The sequence below is a fragment of the Athene cunicularia genome (assembly GCF_003259725.1).
Source record: "Athene cunicularia isolate RWA chromosome 10 unlocalized genomic scaffold, athCun1 chr10_part1, whole genome shotgun sequence".
NCBI classification, from domain to species: domain Eukaryota; kingdom Metazoa; phylum Chordata; class Aves; order Strigiformes; family Strigidae; genus Athene; species Athene cunicularia.
This window is the reverse complement of record NW_020799112.1, coordinates 10,297,510-10,315,391: the sequence shown is the minus strand read 5'-3', so window position 1 is coordinate 10,315,391 and position 17,882 is coordinate 10,297,510. Positions and strand designations below refer to the sequence as shown.

General features: G+C 42.5%; 2 protein-coding genes across 8 annotated transcripts in view; one reads left to right on the top strand and one right to left on the bottom strand.

Annotated features, from left to right (window-relative positions):
- Nucleotides 1-74: 74 nt before the first annotated feature.
- The window catches only part of INTS14 (integrator complex subunit 14), a 20,399-nt gene continuing 2,591 nt past the window's right edge, over nucleotides 75-17,882 (bottom strand). Inside the window, exons 1-12 of one of the 4 annotated variants that reach the window (XM_026855601.1) lie at nucleotides 13,787-13,893; nucleotides 13,110-13,376; nucleotides 10,316-10,423; nucleotides 8,436-8,591; nucleotides 7,002-7,120; nucleotides 6,442-6,584; nucleotides 4,139-4,231; nucleotides 2,918-3,062; nucleotides 2,533-2,666; nucleotides 2,310-2,428; nucleotides 1,860-1,925; nucleotides 75-921 (exon numbers count right to left, since the gene is read on the bottom strand). In XM_026855601.1, coding sequence (XP_026711402.1) covers nucleotides 670-921; nucleotides 1,860-1,925; nucleotides 2,310-2,428; nucleotides 2,533-2,666; nucleotides 2,918-3,062; nucleotides 4,139-4,231; nucleotides 6,442-6,584; nucleotides 7,002-7,120; nucleotides 8,436-8,591; nucleotides 10,316-10,423; nucleotides 13,110-13,331 — 1,557 coding nt within the window. In that variant the 5' untranslated portion in view covers nucleotides 13,332-13,376; nucleotides 13,787-13,893 and the 3' untranslated portion in view covers nucleotides 75-669. Of the gene's footprint in view, nucleotides 922-1,859; nucleotides 1,926-2,309; nucleotides 2,429-2,532; nucleotides 2,667-2,917; nucleotides 3,063-4,138; nucleotides 4,232-6,441; nucleotides 6,585-7,001; nucleotides 7,121-8,435; nucleotides 8,592-10,315; nucleotides 10,424-13,109; nucleotides 13,377-13,481; nucleotides 13,766-13,786; nucleotides 13,894-16,016; nucleotides 16,244-17,882 lie in introns of those variants that run through there. The other 3 variants (XM_026855604.1, XM_026855602.1, XM_026855605.1) reach the window with 3 other exon arrangements.
- SLC24A1 (solute carrier family 24 member 1) overlaps nucleotides 14,829-17,882 on the top strand; it is an 18,233-nt gene continuing 15,179 nt past the window's right edge. The window contains exons 1-3 of one of the 4 annotated variants that reach the window (XM_026855600.1): nucleotides 14,831-15,003; nucleotides 16,572-17,105; nucleotides 17,484-17,640. In XM_026855600.1, coding sequence (XP_026711401.1) covers nucleotides 16,717-17,105; nucleotides 17,484-17,640 — 546 coding nt within the window. In that variant the 5' untranslated portion in view covers nucleotides 14,831-15,003; nucleotides 16,572-16,716. Of the gene's footprint in view, nucleotides 15,004-15,436; nucleotides 15,560-16,571; nucleotides 17,641-17,882 lie in introns of all 4 variants that reach the window. The other 3 variants (XM_026855598.1, XM_026855599.1, XM_026855597.1) reach the window with 3 other exon arrangements.

The following is a 17,882-nucleotide window of genomic DNA, read 5'->3' as shown; positions in this document are numbered from 1 at the left end:
CGAGCCTTGGCCAGGTCAATGTTTTAGGCCGCACAGACTAGTTACTATGTAAATGGAACAGATCCAATTTAAAATTTCATGAAGAATTACTCTTTATTAATATTACACAAATAAAAAACTTGTCTCACAAGATTAAGTTACTCTTACAAGCATAAGCACTGCAATGCAAGTGATAACTCATGGCAGTACAGACTGGTTTTCAAGTCGGGCATAAAATTAGTGACAACACCCTGAAATTAGCTGTGTATCTGATCTGGCACAGTGATTTTCACACATTTTCTTTGGACTAATCAAGTTGGTGTAAAAAGTATAGTAGCTGCCTTTTAGGATACCTTTACCAGTAAGTTCAGCTATGTAGAAACTGCATTTGGGGAGGCCAAAAGCCATGAGCAGTCTTCTGCCTATGATGGCATTTTCTCTCTCCTCACACTAACTCCCACCCTTCATCCAACAGAGTAGTTGACTTTGGGACACTTTCCACAGTTTCCAGGTCTGACTAAAGCCACCACAAACTATCTACATTTATTTAGAGAGCACTGATGCAGGTAAGGGACCCCATTTTGATAGGAAGCTCTCCAAACAGTAATTAAAATGGGTCCTAGAAAGTAAACAGGAAAAGAAAATCTGAACCACTTGAGTCAATCTACAGAAGTTCCCAAAATTGAGACTTCACATTCTTTCAGTGGTGCTACTGGAAAAGTCTGTCTGCAGTGGAGCAATGTTATGATCATAGGCAGCATATTCCGATGCTCCAGTACTTGCCACTTTAAGCTGCTGAGCAGCATGTGTGAGCTGAAACGCTGCATCGGGATGAGCCGTGTCAGGAAGCAGAGTGCACTCCCGCTCCAGCATGTCTGCCACGCCTTTCAAGAGGTCCAAAAAGCCAAAGGCCAGAGCTGCCTTTCGCAAACGATTAAGTTCCTGCAAAGAAGGAAAACCCTTATTAAAGGCACTGTAAGCCTTTACATACGGTTTTCTAAAGGCAGGCTTATTCACTTAGAGGAAAATAACCTGAGTGATCAGTACCGCTGCTGGAAACTCCCCAGCTGCTCAGGAGATAGAAAATGCTTCAGGGCTGAAGATGATAGTGGCACAACCAAACAGTTGGTTTTCCCTTGATCACTTCCTATAAACCTCCACTTCTCCCTTTTTCCTTTTGTACATTCAGCTATCGTACCTGCCTGTTTTGTCCGTGTCCCAGCTGGGGGTGGCCTCCAACTGAGGCTTCACAGACTGCTGCCTTTAACTACAGTGTCCAGCAAAATGTATATATAATGATTTCTCTTCACTATACACTGACAAGTGCTTATGTGCATTTAGGCAGGGTATTCATTCTTGAAGTCTCTGGGGCTACAATAACAAACTGCTTCAGCACTAAGCTTACAGGAGGAACAATTACCTCCAGCTACAGTCTAGATTATGGATTATTATGACGTGGCCAAATGTGTCTGGAATTTTGTATTTCTCTGCTTCAGTTGTATTAAAAGTGTAGGAGACATTTTCAGATTCAGAATGACATCTGTGTTCCTATTCCTCTCCAGTTTATTTCTGCCTGGACAATTGCATAAAATCTGCAAAGAAGTTCACCGTGGAAGTAGCAGGGATCAAGAGGGGCACCTGTAAATATGACATGTCTATGCCACCCTGACAGAGAACGTGGTGGCAGGGAAACCAGACCCCCCCGTCCCACCTTAACTTGTCTGTAAAATAGAGGCAGCACTACGTGTGTTTTTGCAGAGCCCTACAAGCCTGCACAGAACATACCAGACACAGACATGTCTGTGTCAGTATGTGCCTCTCTGTCAAATGCACCACTATCACTATGGATCAAACCTGAGCTAGCCTGAAATGCTACTTACTTTGTAGAAGGTTTGAGTTTTTTCAGGGAGTTTCCTTGCATTTCTCAAGATCTTCTGTACATCTGTCTGCAGAAAAGAAAATTAAAAAAAAAATAAAATCTTAGCAACTGCCGGGGAAGTTGCAGAAAAAAATCCTCAACTATTTATTGATAAATTATGCTGACCATTGATGATACTGCAGCTCACAAAGGCTGAAACATAAACGGTAATTATACTAAATCCAATAAACTATGCCAGATGCTACGCTGGAGACACAGCTTTCATTAACAAGCTACGCTTTCTGACTGCATTTTAATCACGACATTTTAAAGAGGCAGCATTTATAAAAATGAAAGAAAAGCAATAAAGCAATTACATTAAACGAACAAGACACACACAGACTCCTCTTTGCTGGCAAGATGGCTACTTCTGATCAAACCAAAGCATCAAGTCTAAAACCTGTGTCATTACCTGGAGGCCACTTGGTTTAATCCATACAGTGACATTCTGTGCATAACTGCGCTTGTTCTTGGGTTGCAAGGGGAAAGGGCTCTTATTGTCGTCCTCTCCGTAAGGATTTTCTTTCGCATCTGGAAGAAAAAAAACAATAAACAGACTTAACAACCAAGACTTGGCAAGGTCATTCACGCAACACTGAATATGTAAGAGTTATTCAGATCAGTGTGAGCAGTACCTGAAATGGGTCCAAGCTGTGCCATCTTCCCGAGCCATGGAAGGGGCTCAGGACCAGGTTCAAAGAGCGACATCATAAGGTTTGACTTCTTCTTGCTATCAGCTTGTGAATAGAGCATGCCATACCACTCTGGCCTATCAAAAAGAGCATATTCCAAAGGCTGAAAATCTTCCACCCCTCTTTGCCTAGAATTTGCCTCCCTCCCACTGTGTAGAGGCCCACTATTTGCTATTTATACTGGCAGAAACATATTCACAGCTAAAAATCCACAGCTTTGTCTAGCAGTGCAGAGTTCTCTACAGAATACAGATATAAATAAGCATAATTTATAAATAAAGCATAAAATGAGCAAAGAGATTTTTCAGGCAGACATCCAGCTCCATACCCCAACTGGACGACAGCCACCATGCCTTCCACTTTCAGGCTGCCATGTAATAAAACACAGAAGTTGGGGATTTTCCCGGCAATCTGATTAGCTGAATTCTCATCTTCAGTGTCATCTGTGATCCCAGGTCCCACCTCATCACCTTCTGAGGAAGAATAAAAGCAAACCAAGAGACAACGTAAGAATAAATTCAATCACACTAGTTTAATTTCCATGACACCTTCCTGTGTTTTTCTGACATGGAAGAGTTAATTAATACTTTTATAGAATGAACAGCTGCTAAATGAACTGTTTGGGCAAAGTGGCACTATAATGCCATATAAATATTCCACTGCATCCTACTCACAAAACAGAGTTACCAAAAAACTGCAAATAAAACCTCAGCTTCGAAGAAACTAGAAGTGTAACGAAATGGCAGCAAGAGTCTGTCAACAAATACATGTCTGCTTCTGAACCAAAAGCATGCTGAATTTCAAGTCCTCCTCTCCTATGCAATTTGTGGTCATTATGAGAAACTCACTATGTTTTAGCAGCTGGAATACAGCTGTGACTTAACTGTTAGTATCTTCTAAGGTGAAAGGCCTAGCAGGATAAGAGTGTTAAGACAGAGATGAAAGCATATCTAGAACTTTCATTCTTCTTTACCAAAAGAAATCTCACTTTCTTTTTGCTCCACTCCAAGGCCATGATAAAAGAAAAAGGGAAGTCCTTATCACAAGCACTCAGGTAGCTGCAAGTCAGTGATATGCTTAACCATCCTTGAAGCCTACACCAGTCATTTGTATAGATACATGTATACTCAGCCCCAATGAGCAGCAATTAATGCTCAAGTACAACTGAGCAATCTAGTTGTGATTAAGATCAGATTTTTCACAACAACAAATCAATCCAAGAACCAATTAGATTCAGGCATTAACTATTAATCTTGCATCACATATTTCATGCCTCGTAACTATTTTTAGCTTTAAGTTTAGCATGTTTTATTAATAATGATGCTATAGGGACACTGTTCCCTCTATTAACTTTCTAAAGAACACAGTATTCAAAAAAAGAAGGAGCTTGTGTTCAATGTTTTAATTTTAATGTAACCACACAAACATGTCTTTAGAGACATCTGGCATTTTAATAAAGCATAAAACCTGTGCTTCTAGTCTAAAACACCACAGACGTTACAAGGGAAGCTTAAAGCAGTTTTTGCTAAAAGACACAAAACTTGCTCACCTCTGTTAAGTGCAATTGGCAGCACCAAGTGTCTGGACAAGACAGGAGGGCTAGAAATGTCAGCTATATCTACAAAGCCAACAATTTCTAAATCTGTGGGGAGACAACAGGATTAAGTCAGATTTGGAAACAGCTGAAATGTATTCAGAGTCAATTTAACATTACCATTTCTTGCACCATTAAGTTTTCTGAAGCAGTGACCACAAGTAGCACAACACAGCCCCAACCCTGACTGGGGTGTCTAGGTGTTAAGATACAAACACTCCTACATAGTATCACGACAGTCTAAGATGAAAACATAACTTTCATCACACACATACTGCTGTCCATGAACTCTGCTGCTAGACGAATACAAAACTGTGCATGTTGTTTTTTGCACTCTACACAATCCATTGCCATCTTATAAATTCAAAAGGAAAGAAAACAAAGGACTAAACCACATCTACTCGCTTCACACTGGCATCACAGAACCTGCAGGGATTTCCATCAACTCTAGCAGGGTTAGCCCCAGTGGGGCATGTTCTCAGGACTGAGGAGACTGAGTTGTGGCTCTTGAGTTTTACACGCCCACTGGAAGTTTAAATGCAGCTCCATCTCATACAGAGTTGTGGGTATTTGCTGGTAAAAGACTGAGGCAGCCATGTGCTTCATGCTCAGCCTTGTCTGATTTCCTCCTCACTTCTTGGCTGCAAGAAATACTGTTCAGGTTCGTGTCTCTCAGCCATGTGAAGGTTTTGGTTTGTGGTTTAGGATTAGTCTTTGACCAGCTCCACCCTGGCAGGGATGTAGGGAGTACCTGCTTTGCAAACTCTTCTCTACATGAAGCGTGGTGACACGTGTGCTCCATGCTGACACATGTTGATGTGTTTTAGCTGTGGACAAACGTCTGTATGTGTATGGCACAATTAGAAATTCAACGTGTTTTCAACATGCACGGCAGCCAGAACTGGGGAGCACAGTCTTCTCCTTGACAGCCCAAGCAAAGGACGTGGCCCAAAGGCAATTTTACTGATTTTTCTCATAGCTGAACAACAAACACTTGATTAAAGCCATGGAGGAATTCAGGGGCTGAGCACACCAGATGCTGCATTTTAATGCATACAGAACAAAATTTCCTTGATGCTAAATTCCCATCTTTGGAACGACAGAAGGAACTCTAAGACCAAATGCAACATAAAGCCTCCCTCATCAAGAGACACTGCATGCTCTTTTTCTTTGCTTTTGCTATTTTGGTACAGATGCACTCATTCCTATTTAAACAGTATGCAGCTAAATAAGAAGCAATCACACCCCAAGTGAGAAATGTTTTATATCTTGCAGATTTAAAAAACCCCAAACAAATCAAGGCAATCTTGGTGGCAGTAATTTATGGATTGCAGTTCACTTCCTTGGAAAATTTTACCACTATTGTGTCCTTATTCACATGCAAGCTGTGCATATTCTGATGAATAGAGAATAAAAAAGAAGTCTACAGGACAGATTCAGGAAATTAAATTGCCAGTAGATCTAGAAGCTCACAAAAAAGATGTGTTTCAAGTGGCTGAGTGCACTACTGAGGAGCTGAGAGCAATTTTGATGCTACAGTTCAAACTTAATTCTTAAAGCAAAGCAGTGAACTTCAGTGTATTCTCTCCAGGAAGTGTACCTAGCCATTCACAAGACACAGGCATGGGCTCTCTACAGCCTACCTGCTGTGTGGTGTCCACTAATGGGAGGGCTGAGAAAGGTTTTCTTTGCACAGTTGTTTTAAAAAATAACTTACTATTGGTAAGAAGTGCCAGAATGACAGACAAAGTATAAAGTCAGGGATTTCATAAATTTCAACCTTTACTTCTGCTGCCTCACTAATTCTTCTCGACTCTACTCCTAGTGGATTTCTTGAAGAAGCTTCCAGAAAGATGCTAGTTTGTCTCACCTGATAATACAGAGCTCTTCTGGTAAAGGCAACTCTAACACAAAATGCAGCCCCTTCTCAAACACAACTCTCTCACTCTCCATGAAGCTTATGAGGGTATTCATGGAAAGCAGCCTGTGGCTGTCTTCCACAGTCTTAACACATAGAAATTGTCACCCTGAGCTTTGAAAGTCCCTCTTCCCTACTCCAACCCTATTAACAGGTGCACATGGCTGAAACAGGATGATGTTCTTGTCCTCTGGTGCCACATATACCAAAAAAATTACAGAGTGAGTGATTGATCCTTGCAGAGAGAAAGTGGGTGAAACATACAGGATAAGAGGTGGTAGTGAAAAGGTAGAAATCAAATGGATTTAAGTAAAAAAGCAGTCAAAGATATGAGAGTTACCTGTATTAATTGCTTTAGGGATGGGGTCTATTTCCTCATCTATAATGAAAGGTTCTGGTCTGGGAAATACTTGCACATCAGATGTTAAGTGGCCGCACTTGAGAACAGCATGGAATGGTGTATAAGCCAGGTCTATTAGCTTTCTAGAACATGATCAGTTATTAAGAAAAACATAATACATATCACATGAAAATAGTTTGTCTGAAGAACACTACTTAGCTTCCAAACCTTTTTTTTTTTAACTACAGTTAATTCAATATTTCTAGCATTGCTCAATTATGAAACAAAGCAGCATATTATCACACTGATGGCAAACTAACAGTAATTGTGGAAATTAGTATCTTCTATCTGTCCATCATAAACAGATACTATGATTTGGTTACATAATAATTAAAATAAATATCGACCTTAACCAGTGAAGGTCAAGATGAAAATACAGTTAACAAGATCATAAACTAAATGAGAATTAGAACACGTCATATCATCAGATTTCTTATTATACTTCTTTTCCTTTATGGATACTAACTGGAAACTTTCACAAAGGCATATTATCTACTAACCCAAACATTGACTGGACATTCTTCAGGCAAAGGGGTCCATCAATGGTGAAAATCTGCCCTTCCCCATTGTTTAAATCTATGAGCCGTTCCAGGCAGTCTAAGGAATCTGTGCTTTGAAGCTGTAAAAAAATAAAGTAAAATGTTTTGATTTTCTTTTTGCTCTCTTTTTATTAACCGGTATGTTTTCAGAAAATACACACAACAAAAGCATCCAACTGGATGCTAACATGATTTTTTGTGATCTCACTCCTTTCTGAATAAACCAACATTCCTGGTCTCCCAGGAAATGTACTCCTTATGTTGCATTTATATTAGACCAGATGCAGCATTTGGCCCGGTAACAAATAATCACAGAGTATCTTGAGTTGGAAGGGACCCATAAGGACCATCAAGTCCAACTCCCAAGACATTGCTTTATCATGCTAGCTTCTGCTTCGAAAGCAGGTTCAGGCAAACAGAAATCCCAGAAGCTCTTAGTCTTCAAGAGCACAGGAATGCCTTAACTAGTATAACATTTTGTTGGCAATGTTCAGTTTCCAGACCCTTCAGAATAACATAATTTTTAGGAGGGAAGGCAGATATAATTATTTCTGAGAAGTTCTTAGAGAATGCTTGTCAGTTATAGAGGATTTATTTTAAACATTTTCCCAGTTATTCTGAAGTGTAAACAATGCTTCAATCCATCAGCTTAATCAAGAGGATCATCTTTGATAGAGACCTTGAAGCTGAAATATCTATTGCATGCCTAAGTAGAAAATCCTTCTGTGATGGACAGAAGAACACAGGTGTCAAGTCAAAAGCAATGCTATCAATAAAAGGAACTTTAGTCTATATAAACTTCTTTTTAAACATTTTTTATTCAACAAAATTCTAACTACTGTGAAGATTGTTAAAGCTGGTATTGAGATTTTTCAAAGGTACCTGAAGAGAAAGAAAAGTCACTCTTCCTTCAAAAATAGGGGAAACTGGTTTGAACACTGGCTTGGAGACTTCAAAATTTTGCTCATGCACCTTCCTACATACAGCTATTGTCGTTTTAAGTGTTGAGTATCTTTGCAATAGAAGTAATTTATTCAAGAATTTAACTGTAGATTAAGAAAACCCCCCAAAGACATTCAATGTAATTAATGCAGTAAAAGTAATAACATAAACAGGGAAATAAAGATTGCATAATATTCCTCGGGGAGAAACTAATATGATTTATAAAGATTCTGATAATAATGCAATAGATAATAATAGTGCAATAATAAACTTTTAAAAAGATACTATGGTTACATTTCACCAAAGAACTAACACTAAGCACTGGAACGTCAATTCAACTTTAAAACTAAGCACAAGAACATCAAAGTATGTTTTGTGCTGACCTGATCATTAGTTCAGAGAAGACCAATAATTATCCAATGCAACAAAGAAGGTACGTGTTAAAGACATCACCTCTTCGAGATTTGCCATGCACATGACATACAACTTGGATGGGAATGGGAAAGGCAGTGGAAAGCGGTTGCTTTCACTTCGCTGGTTGTGAGTAGCTAGAGAGTGCCGTAGGGAGCCTCTGCCGATCCCCAAGCAGCCATCAGTGACAAGAACAACCTTGAATGGAAGAGGATAAATCAGCATTTTCAAGACAAGACACATTTCTATCTGCAGAGGGCATCTATATGCCAACATTTCAGTAGTCTTGCTAGCAGCATGCACTTCCATACTAAAAATGCCTGTTCACCTGGGAATTTCCTTTCCTGAGCTGTAGAAGGAATTGCAAGTAAAATTTCCAGAAACAGTTACATAAATGAGAAACTGCAGATTTAACCACTGTGATGAAACGTATGTGCATGGTAAATATACACGTCATTGTAATTAGGCAATTGCACTGAAATTTAAATTTCACCAACACACCATGGTGTGCATAAACATGACCATTTTAAGTGTGTACTAGAAGCACAGTGAGTATACAGCCCAAAAAGCAGCCTGCTGCTGATGGACTCAAGAACTTTAGGTTTATTTTCAGATGGAAGATAAAGCTCATTTCTTCTGCAGAATCTAGAGGGCAACCCAACTTCCACTACAAGCCACAGAAGCCATACAGTAGGTAGTATTAACTACCCTAACTCTTTGCAAACAAATACAGCTGCAGTATGTTCACATTTTCCAGCAGAACTATTAAAGCAAAAATATGCATTTTTCCATTCAGTTGCATGTCCAAAATCACTCCTTGTGGAAACTGCACTAATAGGTTATGTTGAATAATGTAACTACACTCAGCTGAGACCCAGTCATATCCAGAGTAATAAAATAGCTGTTCTTTTCACACTGCACAACAACAGCAGGCATTATTTTTGGCTGAGAGGTAAGGAAAATCAAATCCAATTGAAACCCAATGCTACATCAGATTTGTATTCTCTCCTCACCTTCAAACTCTCTTTTACAGTCTCTTCAATTACCATCTGTACTCACCAGTAATGTTTTTCACTACAAGATTCTGCACAGTACACTCACGACTGCCTTTCATCATGTCATCACCTGAAGGTCCAGTAAAATGAGCAAACAAGAGACCAAATTGTTGAGGTCTGCATTATGCTTGGTTTTTACATCTCATCCTTGTTAGATTATGAAGCATTGCCTAACCAATAAACATCTATCCTTTTCCTCCTTAAGGTATTACTTGAAACATCTTCCTAGTTCACTGAGCTGCAAAATTACTGAACTTAAATCCTAACCCAAAGACCAACAGGGTCTTAAGTGCCTCAGAAAACCAGGGGCTAAAAGCAGACTTTGCTATAAGAGGCAGCAAATTCGTAAGGCTCAGAGCTGCAAGGGCTGAATGGAGCATGTGATCAGATGCCTGCCAAATGACTCGTTAGGGAAAGAAAGCAGATCAAACACACTCAGCAGTAGTCCCATGCTGTTGCTTGACACCTGGAACTGTTACAAGCCCTGGAAACCATCAGGTACTGGAGGAGAAAGGTTACTGTATGTGTGACTACACAGTTTCCAAACTGACCGAGGCTCCGGGGACAGCAGATTGCAGGCAGATCAAATGCCAAGCCTGCAAAACAGTACTCTTGGGCCAGATCTTGTAATCTGCTCCACTACAAAGACACACTGGACAGGAAGCAGTCTAGTTTTTTGCTGCTGAATATTTTTTAATAAAGACCACCTTCTGCTCATATTCCAGATATATCCAAAATACTAATTCTTTTTCTTCCTGTAGCACCAGCATGCCTGAGAGTATTCAAATTACATTTCCATTTCCATCAGCAACTTATAGGGAGTACTAAGTATATGCTAGATCCTAAGAACAGTGAAATCAGTCGTACCTGGCAAGGAATCGCTGCACCCCATTCCTGCTGGACAATATTGCAAACCCCCAGCAGTGCTGACTCTAAACAGGTTTTGTCATAATCATCCATGTTACTTAGGGCTTCCTGTAAAGACAAACACCACTGTCATTAGTGGGTGAAGTATCACTACCAGGAAACACTGAAAACACTGAAAAGTTATTCACAGTCCTGTGGTCAGTATGTTTGCTTTGCATTGTAACACAGCTGTACTGTCGCACAATGCAAAGTGCTATGTTGTTATATATGACCTGCAAAGTTAAAAAAAAAAAAAAGTTAAAAGAAATATCGAAGAAGTAATGAATGATATCATGAGACAACAATGACAGCTGACTTTGAAGGAACTGTAATATTACAAACACAGCTCTTTAAGAGAAAAAAAATCCTTTGCATGTCTCAAAGAAACAGTAAAGTCAAAATCTGAAGCAACATCTAACATGAAACATTTAGCTTAGAAAATCCTCCCAGGCATCAGAGCAACTTTAACTTCTTAGGAATTCAGAAAGTAGACTGCAAGGAGCTTGTCTCAGAAAAACTCTTTGGCAGAGAGCGTAACAGAATCCAAAACTCACATCCGCATCCTGTTTCCATAACCATAAACCAGCTTTTCTCCTTAAAGTGAAAACTTCACACTTAACACAGCATTATAAGAAGGGTGTAGCTGTAAAACATGCTAGAGGAGCTTGGCTGGATTCTTAGCTTTCAGAAATTCCTCAAATGAACTCCTAGGGAGGAGAAAATAAATCAAAGAGAATGCGCTGGCATTCATCTGCTAAACTGCAAACATACCAGAATATAATTTAAAATCTCTATGTCCCACCACAGACAAACCTAAACCATGGTGCCCTGTGAAAGTGACATGTCATTTTGACCTAAGATTATATATGATAACCAGATACATACTACAATTTTTACTGGATTCAGAGACTTTCAGCAACTTACTGCATTCACATGAAATTTCCTTCTTGGACTTTATCCTTTCCATTTTCTTCCAACTTCCCATCACATCTGTGAGGCCTCAAATCACTTATTCTAAACCTGCTTCAACCGCTACACTCTTAAAAGCATCTTCTCTCTACCAAACAACTCAAAACCTTTCTAAATGGTCCTTTCTGCTGCATCATTTATCAAGAGCAAATCAACAACTACAGACAAAAACATGAACATCACAGAACCACTTTAAGAGCTTCATCAGGCAGCCCTTGCCTCCAGCCCCACTTGTAACTTAATTAGTCACACTCCAGTGGTTACCTGCTAAGGCACAATGTGCAAGGTAGCAAAGTGTTCCAAATGTACTGATTTCACCTATCCTTAAAATAAGGATTGTGGTGGGTTGATCTTGGTTGGGTTCACCTCCTCAAACAGCTGGTATTTCTAAACACTTTTCAAAAGGGTTAAAAATGTTCCTGGTAGCATTTTAGGAGTTAATTTCCAAGTGTTTCAAATTTCTTTTGAAAACAACATCCTGAAATCACCAATCATTCTGGAAACCACACTACAAAGGTAGCTTGGCAAACAGTGAATTCAAGTGTGCTGCCTTAAAAATGACTTGCTCAATTGACCAAGGCTGGAGGCCAGGTGCCCCCCAGTCTGCTCTACGCTCCCCTCCTCAGCCAGGCAGGGGAGAGAAAATATAATGAAAGGCTCCTGGGTCAAGATAAGGACAAGGAGAGATCATTTACGCATTACCATCATGTACAAAACAGACACAACGTGGAGAAATCAGTTTAATGCGAAATAAAACCACATCTTAAATGACACCTTCACCCTGCCCCTCCCTTCTTCCTGGGATCAACTTTACTCCTGATTATCTCCTGCTGAGCAAAGGGATGAGGAACAGGGGTTGTGTTCAGTTCATCACCTATTGCTTCTGCTGCTCCTTCCTCCTCAGGGGGAGGACTCCTCACACTCTTCTCCTGCCCCAGCATGGGTCCCTCCCATGGGAGACAGCCCTCCATGAACATCTCCAACATGAGTCTTTCCCACAGGCTGGAGCTCTTCACAAACTGCTCCGCGTGGGTCCCTCCCACGGGGTGCAGCCCCTCAGGAACAGGCTGATCCAGTGTGGGTCCCTCATGGGGTCACAACTCCTACCAGCAAACCTGCTCCAGCATGGGCTCCTCACTCCACAGAGCCACAGGTGCTGCCAGGAGCCTGCTCCAGCACGGGCTTCCCATGGGGTCACAGCCTCCTTCAGGCACCCACCTGCTCTAGTGTGGGGTCCCCCACAGGCTGCAGGTGGGTATCTGCTCCCCTGTGGGCCTCCATGGGTGCAGGGCACAGCTGCCTCACCATGGGCTGCCCCACGGGCTGCAGGGGAATCTGCTCCAGCCCCTGGAGCAACTCCTCCCCCTCCTTCACTGACCTGGGTGTTTCACATATTGTCACTCCTCTTTCTGGCTACAATTGTCCTCCTAAGTCCGTCCCCCCGCCCCCCCATGTTAAATGCTTTATCACAGAGGTGCTACCACCACCACTGATGGGCTCAGCCTTGGCCAGCAGCAGGTCTGTCTCAGAGCCAGTTGCCTTTGATTCCATCAGACATGGGGGAAGCCTCTAGCAGCTTCTCACATAAGCCACTCCAGCAGCCCCCCTGCTACCAAAACCTTGCCACGCAAACCCAATACAAAAATAAAACACACAATTCAAGACATTGTGACAGAATGACAAGAAATCATACAATTTCAACATGATTTGGAAACATGCGTGGGGGTTTGGATTTCTCTTAATGTTGGCAGCTTACTGCTTTTGTAAGCTCCTTCATGCACCTTACCTGAAGCGTGTTGTAATCTCTCGTAAAGGGCACCATCAACTCCCAGAGTGATGAAAACACCACCAAGGCTGTGAACTCCAGCTTGTAGTTGGTCGCCATGTGTTCAAACAGCATAGTCAGGCCGTGGACTGCCAGGTGTTTCCGCTGGTACTCCTCGGAGCCTTCCACCGACACTGGCCGTGTCATGGAGAGCGACACGTCCATCACCACCACCGTTGGCATGATGAGCTGCTCCTGCCTGCTACCGCCGCGGAGAACAGTGATCCCCTGCATGAGGAGGAAGAAAATGGCACACGATTACTGTAGCTGCAGTTTTGGAGTGATTTCATCTGGTCCTCTGACCCCCTGCGCAGTGCGGGAAGCGACAATTACCCTTTTGCCCCCCCAAACGCGGGATTTAGCACAGAGTCAACAGGTCTGTTCCCGACCCACACGCAGCATGTCCAGCCGGCTGTAAAGGCCTGGAAACGGCGGGTGCGGCCAGGGCTGAGCCTCGATGGGGGACAGGGAGCAGCAGCGGCACTCCGAGGGCCGCGGGGAGGCCCGGGACCCCCGGCAGGGAGCCAGCCCTCCCTCCCGAGCCTTCCCCTCGGCGGGGCCTCTCCCCGGAGCCCTCCCCCGGGACAGCTCGGGGCGTCTCGGGGGGTGAGAGGGGGAAGGGAAATGGTGGCGCTCACCCCCGGCCCGCCGTGCCGCCATGGGTCCGTCGCAGAAACCGTCCCCCCGGAACGCCGCGGCCGAGGCGGGAAGGGGCCGCTCCCCACAGCCCTCCGCCTCCCCGCGGCGGGCAGAGAGAAAACCGGTCCTTTCATCGGTGAAAGCAGGAGTCTGTACTGCTGCATGCGTTAGGGAAAGCGGTGGAGGTAGATGCGAGTATTGTGGAAATGTGCTGCCACGATAAGAAAGGACTGCTACGCCTAGAGAAGCGTTTCTGCATAAGCACCCCGAGTGGGTAAGGGGCCTCTTCTCCCTCTTCTGTGAAGGTGGCCGTAAGGGTGGGGGATTCAATAAACTCTGTTGCCAAACTGTCCATCCAGACAACCGTTTGCTTTAAAATTATCAGATAATAATTTTCTGATTTCCCCGTGAGAAATCTGTTGATTGGATTTTTATGACCATTAAATCTTTGGCCAGAAATGTTACTCCTTCCTTTGTGGAGTTGCACCACGTCAGTGCCGCTCGGCACAGAAGAGTTACTGAAACACCATCCTGGGATTGCTCTGCCGAGGAGGGATGCCTGTGCACGGGGCCCTGCAGCGTCCCTCTGCCTTGGTGGTCATGGTGTGGGAGCTGAGGGATTTTTCCAGGAGACAATGAGTTTCAATCCTCCCTCTGGCATCACAAAGTAGACTCATGGCAGAGGCCAGCAGAGCTGCTTCTCTGGGCCTGTCAGCTGTACAAGATGCCTCAAAATGAAGCTACATGCAAGTTGCCTTGTTTAAGTGACCACTGCCCCATGCAGAGGAGCGGTGTGATTTACCCCCGCTGCTCTCTTCTATAGCTGCTGTGAGAACGATACATGTCTCACAGTTGGTGCTTTCATCTGGTAGTTTGCAATGGAGATAATCACCTGTCCTCATACTGAGAATAACCTGGAGTAGCGGAGAAAGATATTGGCTTCAGAGATAGACCCAAATCTATACAATGCTATTTAATCTTCTTAGGGACTGCAGGTATTAAACTGGATTGGCTATTCCTCCAGTAATATGTCCTTCACACCTGACCCTCTCTTGTATTAGAACTCTGCCAGCAGAGGCATCGTGAAAATGGGATCATTTTCATCTGCCTCTCTCTGCAACAGCATCTCCCATCTGGCTGTTAAGTATCAAAGAAGCTTCCAGCACTACACCTAACCCTCGGTACTCCTCTTCCTTTTGGACAGTATCTTTGGAAGGTAAGCTGTGGAGGTTCGTTTGATTGCAAACAGATCTCTTATGACTGAGACAGTCCAACCAGGGAGAAAGGAGTTGATCAGGATTTGACCTCTAAGAGAACTGCTAAACTTACAAGACCAGAGAAACAAAGAGGCTGATGGTCAGGTATTGTGAAAGGCTGGCAGGCACTTACAGTTGATCCTACCTTTGGATACGTTTCTGCTTGCAAAAGGTCTTTCAAGTAGGTCATTTTGGAGAGAAGTAAAACCAGTGTTTAAATAGGAGTGCGTGCATATACTGTTCTATGTCATTCTTTTTACTCTCTTATCTTTGTTAGGAAGGGTTATTTTCTAATAATGTGCAATTTGTTATAATATTATGCAGTTGTGCCATATGCGTGTTTATGTTACTCTTACATATGAAAAGCAAAGCTTATATCATCTATTTATCCAGGTACTCCCATCACCCTCTATTACTGTTGGCCCTAGTGATCCTCCCAACTATTTAGAAGAAGGTAATAATGCCTGTCTTGCAAGAAATTTAGGCTGATTACTTCACTGGGTGTTATGCAAGAGGGTAAGTGTGTGCATACTTGCATGAAGAGCTTATCTGAGAATGGCTTACAAAACTGTGATTCACATCCAGCTCCAAAATAATGTAACATCCCCACTCTGGGAAAAAAAAAATCCATAAAGAGTGATATTCTAAGGTAAAATGTTCAAGCAGTGCTGAAGGATAAATTTTGTCCAGCCTCAAATTACTCTACTCTCTCCATACAGTCACAGCTGTGGGCTCTGTCACTCTGGCATTTACAATTTCTCTCCCTTTCTAAAAGCTGTTCAAATAATTATGCAAGATATGCTAATTATCCCCTAATAAAAGGTATGATTACAATTCCACTTTGCCAGTTCTGATTTCTGCAGAAAGGCTTGAAAAGATGTAGTCATAGAAACAAATGAATGCTCAGCACCCTCAGTTTTACTAGAACCAAGTCTTCCTCATGCTCTTCTCAAACTGAAAGAAAAAAGCTCACCGTTGCTTTCTGTGTGTTCTGTGGGAGTGCAAGGCTGGAGAACCATGGAGCAGCATAGCTGGGAACTGTCAAGCTGTTTTCATCTTGCTGATGAGGTTGCTTGGGTGAATAACTGGTCTGTGAGGAGGGAGGTTTTAACAGCATGATCTTGTCTTCAGAGTGTCATCTTTTCTAGCAATTTAAAGTAGGTTCCTTGACAGAGCCATGTCCTTTCCTCCTGCAGAACACTGACCCAATAATTAATATTACAGAATAACGACTGGACTCAAGTGAAAACACAAGCCGTAATAACTCCTGGATATGGGCACAAGGTGAAATCAGAATTCAGCTCAGATTGGACTGTCTTGGCAACTCCTCTCTATTAAGTGAAACCTTTGAATATTAATCAACATAGCCTACAGTCATAAAAGAAAAAGACTGAAACCTGAATCTAGATCTGCCTGTACTCATTTAAGTCTATTTATTGAAAAATAGAAAAGCAGTCAGTGATTTAATGTTACCCAAATGCTGGAAAGTTGCAGTACTTTATTTTTTACACCAGATTTTCTTTTGCAGGATTCTTCACTTTGTGTCATGCAGTTTCACTCCTGATGCTCAAGATCAACGAGAATCTCCAATGGTGGATATAAGTGTAAATTACTGATCAAGAGAAGTCTTCAGTGGCTTCTGGACACGGCTTGGATTTTTGAACTTTTAGGAAATGAATTTACCACGGAGAAGGCGGCTACAACGGAACCGAATCCTTTTCTTGCTTGCCATAGTGTTGACCCTCTCTCTTTATCAGCTCCAGTTCAGCCCCTCTGCCCTTCCAGCACCACACACATCACCCCAACCCACGGACCCTGTCAAAGTGACCTCCAGGGACCTCCCCAGCAACCAGACTGCCGTAACAAGCAATGTCACAGCAACACCCAAAATAAGGCACTGTGTGTATGTGGATACTGAGCCAACTGTGCCCATCACTACATCAGTAGATACAACACCACAGCAAGAAAATGTCAGTGAAAGCTACCCAGGTGGAAAGCCACCACATGAATCTAAAGGAGAATATCCCGAGGACCTGTTCAGTGTGGAAGAACGCAGGCAAGGGTGGGTTGTACTTCACATCTTTGGCATGACATATGTATTTGTGGCCTTGGCCATAGTGTGTGATGAGTATTTTGTCCCTGCTTTGGGAGTGATCACAGAGAAGTTGCAGATCTCTGAAGATGTGGCTGGAGCCACCTTCATGGCAGCAGGTGGATCAGCACCAGAACTCTTCACCTCCCTCATAGGTGTCTTCATCTCACACAGCAATGTGGGCATCGGTACCATTGTGGGCTCAGCAGTGTTTAATATCCTCTTTGTCATTGGCACCTGTGCCCTCTTCTCAAGGGAGATACTCCACCTGACATGGTGGCCCTTATTTAGAGACATCTCATTCTACATTGTAGACTTACTGATGCTCATCCTGTTTTTCCTAGACAGTGTCATTGATTGGTGGGAAAGCCTCCTTTTACTGACTGCCTATGCCACATATGTATTCACTATGAAACACAACGTGTACCTAGAACAATGGGTGAAGCAGGAGCTGAACAAGAGGCTAAATGCTGTGCAGGCAGCATCAGCAGAGCATATACGGAAGGTTGGTGTCCTTATTTTCAGAGGGCAAGTTGGAAATAATTAATTCTAGCATAAACCACAAAGAAAAACTGCATCTCCTTCACAAAGTGCATATTCAAACAAAACCTCAGAATACAGGTACCGGTCAATAATTATGGTTATAAAATGAGGGAAATGCAATCTAGTTAGTAGAGGTTCTAAGAAATTACAGAACAGCACTAAAAGGGAGTTCTACTGTTGCAATTACTAAAGATACCAGTTGTG